The sequence below is a fragment of the Amphiura filiformis genome, chromosome 1 (assembly GCF_039555335.1).
Source record: "Amphiura filiformis chromosome 1, Afil_fr2py, whole genome shotgun sequence".
NCBI lineage: Eukaryota > Metazoa > Echinodermata > Ophiuroidea > Amphilepidida > Amphiuridae > Amphiura > Amphiura filiformis.
Window position 1 is genome coordinate 78,316,001 of NC_092628.1, and position 10,163 is coordinate 78,326,163.

Here is a 10,163-nt window from a genome sequence, read left to right on the forward strand (position 1 = left end):
ACCATTGGATTTTCACGCGAGTGTGATAATAATAATGTTAAATACAGCTCCACGAAGGATTTTGTGTGATCAATTGATAGAAAATGGATCTACTATGATTGTAAATTTCTGTTTTACTGCACATTCGCGTGTAACTTCATTATATTGACATTTAAACACTGAATGATATTATGTTCCTGTGTTGTATTCGTATTACGTGGGCTTTGGATGTCGACATTTTCCCAGTTTCTGCGTATTTTGACCTCTCCTACAGCAAACGCTGGAGGCGCATCGTATTGTGAATCGACCGACAGGTTGCAAGTCAGTAGTCCACTTGGGGACTGGAGAATCTATTAATTGTGCACATATCAATACAAATCGGTGTTTTATGTATAAATGTAATAGCTAAAGTATACACGATAAGAAAGTGGACTACGGAGAAGTCTACTATTGCTAACGTTTAACTCGTGACACGATTTGGGTAATTGGAATAAATTAAATTAGTGACGAACTGAAATTTATATTTACTTCAAATTTTTTAAGTGCATTTGAATTCTTTGATTTTGGGGTCAGAATATTTGATTGAGTATTTAATTAGGTTGGTGTTTGGTTTGATGTAACAAAATGATCAGCGTTTCGAGTATTATATAATTATTTTTATCATGTTTATGAATATCTTATTTTTATAGAAGAAATCAGCAAATGAATAGGAAAGATTGCTGTTTGAAGTTTATTTATGTCAAATATGTTTAGAGCTTTTAAGTTGTGCAATATGTTTTTAGTGCCAGAAGAATATTCTGAATTAGTACACATACAAAGGGCTCTTTTTTGTAGTTTGCATAATATGTCTAGCTTGATTGCATTACTTGAAATTCAATGACAATGATTATGATCAGCTTCTGGTTTATAAAATTGACAAGATGTGCTATTTCACGAAGATCTTTTAGGGACCCCTTCCAGTGAATCCATTTAAAATTTCCGAAAAGGTGTAAACGGGATGCTATGTTAAGTTTAAACAGATGGCTTTTTCATGTCAATGTTGATATTTTGCCAATTTATACTTCCATGACAGCCAAATGAAAACGATACCGTTTACCATGTTATGCTATACGATACCACTTCAATTGGGATTCGGGCATTCATTCTTCTGTTTATTTTCTTTCGGGCATTGGTTGAGTTGATCAGCATCGTGAGACACGTAAGTATGATTACCAAGATTAATCCAATACTTGAATACTCGATCCCTAAAAAGGAAAGAAAGAACTAGAGAAAGGGAGAAAGAGAAGGGAAGGGAAGAGAAGGGAGAGGGGAAAAGAGAGGAAGAGAGACTATGTACCACATGGTCACATGTCATGAACTGGGCTATCAAATTTGGGGATTTGTTTCATGTGAATAGGTTTTTATGTTTCAATCTCAATTAATTACAGAATTCCATGACATATAGAAGTAAATTTGGTCTCATTTTGTTGCTAATTATCTCCTCTTTCATTTAAGATCAATTATAGATTATTTAGATTAATAACAAACGAGTTGGGGATCAAAATGTCCGGGTAGGTTACGGGGGATCGGAGGACATCGCACCTTTACACACAAAAAGCCAAAAAGGGAGCTTTTGGTCCAACTTGATAAACAAAGAAACAACCAAACCATAACTATGATTATTATTACTGTTTATGACTTTCTTTACAGCCAATAGCGTACTTCAGAAGACCTGAGCACTACTTGAATTGGAGTATGTTTATTCCAACCTTCTTGTTTGTATTGCCATCTGAATCTGGACCATGCGCTTGGCACTGGGCTTGGGGCACTGTGGCTGTGTTCGTTACATGGATGAACTTTATATTTGTTTTGAACAGGTATATAAAAAGTATATCAAAAACAACATTGGAATAAAATTAGTCGAGCGTTTCGTTTTCCCTAATTGAAACAATCGACTGTTTACAGATATCATTTGTCACGTTGGTCAAGCACCTCAAACCTGTCACATGGGCATGGGGAGCTAATAGGAACTTCCTTCTTGGCCGGTAGTACAGGTTCTACACGACTCAGAAAGGAGATGTAGATGGCTGACAGATGGAAATGCCCTGTTCCCTGTTGAAGCTGCTCTTCCTCGGGCTGATGTGTGCCGCTTCTCGTATCCCTCTACCAAACCAGGATCATCTCTAAGCGCTCTTTAAGCAAAGTCATTGTTCATGGATTTACAACCGTATGACAAAACAGGCGAAAATAGTACCTTTTCGCACATATATACAATTTAAAGGGAATTGGTCATTGCTCATTCGTCGGTCGCAACACATAATGGCGTACGTGAAGGACAAAATACGTTTCCGAGTAAACCGTTTTTGAAGGATATGCTACTAGTAACGGGGTCTATACTTCTCCACTGTTATCTCTCTGTGTCCCGATTCCATTTGAAATTGAAGTTTAAGGTTCAAACTATTAAACTGTGTCTTCAATAGTTAACAAGGAATAACTGTTATAGGATAATAGTTAGCTCTAAAGCTATACGCCACTATGTGAAACGGAAAATTTGGAAAATCACTCTACGCCACTATGTGTTGCGACCGACGCATTGAAATGAATTTAGTATATGGACAATATAAGAGTGCTCTTTCATTCAATGACATAAAATCTGAAAATTATTGCGAGGATCATACGGGTTTTGACTTTTAAAACCTACAAATTGTGCGTGAATCGGTCATTTTTAATAGATTTACCACATTTTGCTATAAACATTGAAATACGGGGGTTTAACAAAAACCAATCACATAATGCTTATTTTCCACTAGTCACCAGCTAGAAGTTCACACAGCTCTTATTATGATATGCACTCAACCGTGTAGTGTAAACACAGACTGTGTAGAGATAAGGCATTGCTAAATTTGCTTGGACAAATTTGTGTATTCATGTGCATCGAGGTGGAAGCTGTGCATAGATGGGTTTACAGGAGAATCGTTTTGTAGCCAAACCTTTCAATATGCGCTGGACATGATGGTGGATCTTGGTTTCCTGGCTGATGGTATTATGCTCAGTTGTTCTTCCATGATCAGCAACTGGAGAACTTTAACGACAATGTTCCGAGGTCCTAACTCCTAGAGTCCGTTTAATTTCAAAGCTATTGCTATAATAGTTCAATGCTAATATTATTCTGGGTTTTTTTTTCTTTTTGTTTGGGTGTTTTGTTTTTATTTTCTTCTAATGCATAATCTCTGTTACGATTATTTAAGGTTATATATTGGGTTGCAAGGTATGGACACTGCCTGTGACCATATAACAGCAATTAATGGCAATTTTAACATCTAAACTTTCGATATGTTAATTTTTGTTTCTTAGATTCGATTTCTTTGGTCTATATGTGACGATGTTTTTCACCACACTCAAATCCTTACTTAAGGTAAGTGTGTCAATATCAAAAACATCTTCGCCCATCTTCCCACGGCAAATACTTGGTCTAACATGACTAAGTAGGCTAACTATAAAAAATACCAGGCAATATTCGGTATTGTACCTTTATTTTTGGCTAAAATGTTATAAAGTTGAAAATTTTCTCGCGCTCCGCGGGCACTTCGTCAATTCAAGTTCAAAGTCACCTTCAAAATGAAATTTACACACAAATTCACCTTGAGCGAGGGCTAAAATAGTATAACAAGTTTCATGTAAACAAAGTTTTGTCACCCTGATTTCACCCCTGGTATCTGCTACGCAAGCGACAGAAAGGAAAAAGGGCGCTTTCAGGAGACTGAGGAAAAAGACGGAAGTAGGAGGATTGACGATAGTGAACAAATTCGGGCCGGAATAATGCTCACTGGGCAATTGGGCAATTGTTTTCCTTTATACGCAGCTTCCACATTTTGAAGAAAATGATAATGCTCTAGTTTATTGTTTTCTGTTGCTCGAGTGTACCTTCATTACTTAAAAACACTGAAATTAATTTCTTGCAGGCAATGTCTGTTTACATCTTCTTCATCCTCGGATTTGCTCTGGCATTCTTCATATGTTTTCAATCCACAAATGTAAGTTTATAGATTACACGCATCTTTTACAGTTTTTCTCCAATTTCATTCGCCATATGATGGCACATCTAATGACGAATGACAAGTTGGATAAACGCAAAACAAACAATATTATAAACAAGTTAGTATTATTTTCTGTACGTTTGAAAAATATGTTCTGTAAAAAGTATTCAAACGTAAATTTTCAGGTAAGATGGTCGATTTTCTTACAATTCAAATAAATTTCGATCCTACTATTAACAATTTCAGCCAGCTTTTAAAACTGAATGGAAGTCAATCGTCACAACATTCGTCATGACACTGGGTGAGATCAATAAAAGTGATATACTGGACGACACTGATATAGATCTAGGCCCATTTGAAGAAGTCGCCAATGTATTGATGGTTATATTTCTCTTTGTTATGCCAATGGTACTCATCAATTTAACGGTAAGTGTGTTATGCTTTTTCCCATTATTTTCTCCAACTTCTTATTTTTAATAATATCGTTTTAATTTTTTGTTGTAATTGCAGTCGCATGTCCAGCAGAAGGTGACGTAGTTATACGCTGCTGGCCATCACCCAGAGAGGGTAAAAGGGCCAAATGCTCTGAATGGAAAAATGAAAAAGTAATCTATCAAAATATTCAGAAGAGTCTGGATAATCTTTTTTGCTATGTTGCCAAATTTATAACCCGAATGTTATATTCTGCTTCCATGACAAAGGTCATGCTATGTAATGATGTTTGTCATTTTTTACCCAAAAATGTCACATTTCAACTAGCTATGGAGAAACTTCATAATTGGCGTATAGAATACATGACACGTGGATATTTACTATTCATGAACAAAATTATTACTTGATTCAATATTTGATTAATATTATTGATATGCCAAGGTTTAATTTAAGCTATTAGGAGAATTCAAAGAGAATTTGAATTTGGTACCAGCCATTTCTACTTATTTTTAAGCGAATATACCAGTTTAGCACATTTCCCAGTAAAATTGACAATAAAGTGTAAATAGCCGTTGCCATGGAAACTGTCTTCTATTTGAATTATCCTAATAGCTTAGCAAGTCAAAAAGGCTTGTATATCAATATTTTTTTTTTTAAAGTGTAATAAAAACTATTGCAATGCAATAATTGCTAAAAATGATTTTAAGAAAAGAATCCCTTTTTGGTGATTACACAAGCCACCCCCGTAGTCAAATATTGGATTGGATAAAAGCCTATCCCACAATTTATTGGATTTTAATCACGTTAACTATTCTGAAATCGAATTCTAAAAACTTGATCAAATAAACCTCTGAAGAACATGAGGAGAATGAATCGAAGCCAGATCAATCTGACACATGGAATACTGATTTCAAATATGTTGATACTTGAGAATATTTGACCGGGATGTGACACTCACATTTGACGCTTCATCCGTTCAGGTCATTACACAGCCGTGACGTTAGTCACGGCTATAATACCTTTAAAATGCATCTTCACCCACAAATTACGTAGGACAGTGACGCCACTTGCACACATGCATTGTCATTACCCAGTGTCTACGTGGTGTACACAGATTTGGGGTCAAAGGTCATTAAAGGGTCACTTCCGGTATAAAACGAAATACCTTCAAAAATATTTATTAGCTAAACAAAACATTGGACAGTAACGGTATGTTCACACATGAATTGTGGTTATCCAGTGTATCTCTGGTATTTTTTTTATTTGGTATTAAAGGTCATTTAGGGGTCACTTCCGGTATAAAACGAAATTCCTTCTAAATGCCTCTTCTGCCAGAAATAACATGGCAAAGTGATGCCACATGCACACATACATTGACATTAGCCAATGTCTATGGGGTTTTCATATATTTTGGGATCAAATGTCATTAAGGGGTCACAACACGGCTGTGTTCGTGGTCTTAGACCACAGCTAAGTCTAGTGTTCATTTTGCATGTGTATTCTATTTATTTCATCACGCAGATTGGCATATCGGTTGGTGATATCGAACAAATTCTAGACTCATCCTACTATAAGCGTTTCAGCTTACAGGTAAGCACATTCAATGTGAGAGCAAAATTGTAAATTCTTTGATAATTCTCCCAGACCAAAATGTATATTATTTATATAATATATATATATAATGCGAAAATGCCCTTAAAAACAATAAGTCAATACCTTATCCGTAACCTCGGCCATGCAATTTTCATTCTCATGCACATACAAACAGCAAAAGAATTAAGGTAGGCCTACCAGTTATTTTCATCCCTGTATATCCTAAACAACTAAACAAAGACTTGTGTCATAATAAGAACAAAAAACAAACAGCTAATAGCTATATTATTTAGCTCGGATTTAAGACCTCATTCGTTGAAATTGGCCAAGAAATAAAATTGACATGAAAGCTACAAATTCAAAACTTGCGCAGATTGCTCAATTGATTTGTACACAAAGTGTTCTCGACATTATGCAGTCATGTCTACAGCAGAATTCACCACGACCTTTGCAGGACTTAAACCCATTAAACCAAGATAAACCTCATTGAAAACAGCTCAACTATGTTAAATCAGGGATGTGTCTCATATCCCTGGTTAGATCCATAAACATATGTTTTTGGTTTACCTGTATATGTGCTGTGATGAAATAGGTATTATAATTTCAGTTGGATGCACCATTACAAAGCAAACACACAGTAACAATACTGAGCGTGGCCTTTGTTTCCGAAATTAGAACAATAGTCTGCTTATTGCTATCCAGCCATGTTAATGGTACAACTCATGTCAAACTTGCCACAGTTATTGTGATAGTATCATACAAGTAAATGAGAAACATGTGGTTTTAGACTAAACACGGTTTGGAAAAAGTTTTTCCGGTTTTTTTAGCTCCCTATCGGGCAGTCAGAACTCCATATTTGGGAGGGCTCGACAACAATCTTCCCAAAATCGCATTTTAATCATTTTTAGATGACCATAGAGGGAAAGAATTGAAGTTGATTTACAGCTTCTATGGCGAAAATTGATCAAACCGATCACACGATGGTGCTCGTTCGAAGTTGGAGCTAGCGCGAGTCAGCTGTTGAGCACAATTTGCCATTGAAATTACACGTCCGACTGTTATGAAATTTTGGAAGACTCTCTTCGGAAAAAACAGCTCGACAACAGCTTTCCCGTGACATTTTTTACTTCAAATTGTAGTATACTGCGCCAATAAAGTATCCTTACACTTAGAAAAATAATCACAATTTCCAAATTGAACAATATTGGGGTAAATTTGTTTTTTTAATAGATGCACTACATAATCCTGCACATTATGACACCACATTGAATCCAATGTGACTTCAAGAAGGAAAGTTACAAGCATTTGATTAGACGAAGGTCCAGTTTTAAAAGTGACAAACTGGCCTATTCAAAACTCCACGGACTAGACATCTGGTTTGAGAGTGGTGAATGGCTAATTTAAATGGCTTTAATTTTAAACAAAAGGAACAAAAGAACACTGAAACAAAAGAACTGACAAATAAAATGAAAGTTATGAAAAAAATAGAGAAGTAAAAACTGAAATAAAAACTTCTGTAAAATAACGCTTCATTGAAGAAATTGTGTTGTCTCTTTGTTTCGCTTGTTGGAATCTTTTTGCGCCTTGTATAGGCCAGTTTGTCACTTTTAAAACTGGACCCTCGTCTATTTAATTGCTTGTAACTTTACTTCTAAAGGTCACATTGGATTCAATGTGGTGTCATAATGTGCAAGATGGAATTATGATTATTTTTCCAAGTGTAAGGATATTTTATTGACGCAGTATATGTTAAGGATGAACATTATAATTCACATGTGAGCCTCTATGGCTATTATTGGGTGAAGGGTTTTTCCACCAACCCACTAACTAGTCTATTACCTATATCTACAGTACAGTGAGTGAGCTAGAGGTCAATCATCAATTGGAGCGCTGTGTGTGCACTGAATAGGAAAACCGGACAGTAACTACACAATGAACAAGAGCGCTAGCGTCGTGCTTTCAGTTGATTAGAACATTTAAAATGTAACTTTCTTTCTAAGCCTAGCAGTGTTCATGTTCATGAGCATAGGTGCAGTTGGTGGGACTGCCGCGGCTTCATGATCAAAACAAAACAATTATAGTTTTCATATATTGAACATTCATGTACTAATTCCATGTCGCATGAGTCCTTCATGATCTTGATCATTGTTTTTCATATCATGATCATATCTGACATGAAACAAAAGAATCTGAATATCCTGCCACGATTTGTTGCTGTTGGTAGTGTTTTTTGTTTGTTGTTGTTGTTGTTTTGTTTGTGGTGGTATTGTTATTGCTGTTGCTGTTTTAGCCTCCCTGACTTTTTTTCCAGACTAACATCATTCTTCGCACAGAGAAAGGTTTTCCACGTTGGCTTCAACGGAAGGTTTGGTTTCCAAAAGCTGACTACTGGCCAAACAAGTGCAAAGGGACACTCAGACATAAGGTAAGTATGAATGGGATACAGCAATTGAAGAACACTTATCTCTTCAAACTGCCACAATCTATGCTGCCTCAGTATTTGTGTATAATGTATCCATATGCATGATAGTTCTAGTAATATTTCGATGGAGCTAGGAATATTAGTTTCAAACTAAATAAGATCGTTCACACTCTAGACCATTGTTGTAATTGGCAAGGTACAGCCGTAAATGGTGTATAAATAGCCTTTACATTAATCACGTAAAGTACAAACCATACTGCAGTTTACTGTCCGTTTTCCTATACACAATACACAGTGCTCTTACCATTGACGCGTAAACCTCTACAAATAGCGTATGTTAGAAGTATGGGTAATTGCCTAGTTAACGTCGCTGTGTGAAAAAATAACCGGCCAATATTAAAAGTACTCTTCTAAAATTCTAGAAAATATAGTTTTGTAACATGTCCTAAATTTTTAGCTAATTTAGATGTTTGGAAATATTCGTACTTTGGTGTTTTAGTGTATGTTATAGGTAATAGTACATTGCCTAGTTAACGTCGCTGTGTGAAAAATAACCGGCCAATATTAAAAGTACTCTTCTGAAATTCTAGAAAATGTAGTTTTGTAACATGTCCTAAATTTTTAGCTAATTTAGGTGTTTGAAAATAGTCGTACTTTTGTGTTTTAGGAAGGATATGTAAACGACAGATAACACCAAAAAATATGAAGAAATTATTTCCAAACCGTGTTAAGTCTGCAAACCACCATGCTTCTCATTTTCAAGAACGCTGGTTAACAATAAGCAGAGTATTGTCTCATTTCGTAAACAAAAGCCCACACAGAATTGTTCTCTAGCGTTCGCTTTATAATCGTTCACCCAACTGAAACTATAATACCAGCTCATTGCTCCATTGCACAGTAAAGCAGAAACATATGTTGTGTGGATTTAACCAGAAAAGATATGATTTAATCAGTTGAGCTGTTTTCAATGAGTGTTATCTTGGTTTAATAGCTTTTAATGGGGTTTAAGTCCTGCAAAGGTCGTGGTGAATTCTACTGTAGACATGACTGCATCATGCGTAAAATAAAATCGAAACCGCGGTCAATATATTTTATCTCATGCTTATTAAAAAATATTGTTTCACTCACTTTTGATCGTTTCAGGCTGAAGCCATTCTGGGCGGTTCTAACATCAGATTTCTTCGTAAATCAAGAGAAGAGACCAGCAGAGACGTAACAGTTCAAGACGTATTGATGGAAGTTCGACGTAACGAATCAACGTAAGATAGTTTAATATTTATGTCATTTATCTCAAGTTGAAATCCATACTTTGGTTTAATTTTATTTTCGAAGCATCTGGCTTAAAATGCACTAAAAATAACAACAATAAAACTACTTAGATATCCACACAAAGTAAGTAGGTAAAGTATTATATCAGTAACCAAAAAGAGTTTAAGAAGGAAACATTCGTTTTAACCGAACTTGAAATTAATTATTGTGTTCCTGTGAGCAACTGTCCTCTACTGAAGTAACTTTATATTTATCAATATTATTATTATTATTATTATTATTATTATTATTATTATTATTATTATTATTATTATTATTATTATTATTATTATTATTATAATTATTAATATTATTATTATTATCATTATTTATTTATCATTATCATTGTTGTTGTTGTTGTTGTTGTTGTTGTTGTTGTTGTTGTTGTTGTTGTTGTTGTTGTTGTTGTTATT

General features: G+C 35.1%; 1 protein-coding gene across 1 annotated transcript in view; it reads left to right on the forward strand.

The window, feature by feature from the left end:
- Positions 1-9,922, forward strand: part of LOC140163292 (transient receptor potential cation channel subfamily A member 1-like) — a 28,053-nt gene extending 18,131 nt beyond the window's left edge. The window contains exons 20-27 of the mRNA XM_072186694.1: positions 1,052-1,177; positions 1,669-1,835; positions 3,313-3,373; positions 3,921-3,992; positions 4,242-4,421; positions 5,949-6,017; positions 8,332-8,445; positions 9,586-9,922. Coding sequence (XP_072042795.1) covers positions 1,052-1,177; positions 1,669-1,835; positions 3,313-3,373; positions 3,921-3,992; positions 4,242-4,421; positions 5,949-6,017; positions 8,332-8,445; positions 9,586-9,705 — 909 coding nt within the window. The 3' untranslated portion in view covers positions 9,706-9,922. The remainder of the gene's footprint in view (positions 1-1,051; positions 1,178-1,668; positions 1,836-3,312; positions 3,374-3,920; positions 3,993-4,241; positions 4,422-5,948; positions 6,018-8,331; positions 8,446-9,585) is intronic.
- The last annotated feature ends 241 nt before the right edge of the window (positions 9,923-10,163 follow it).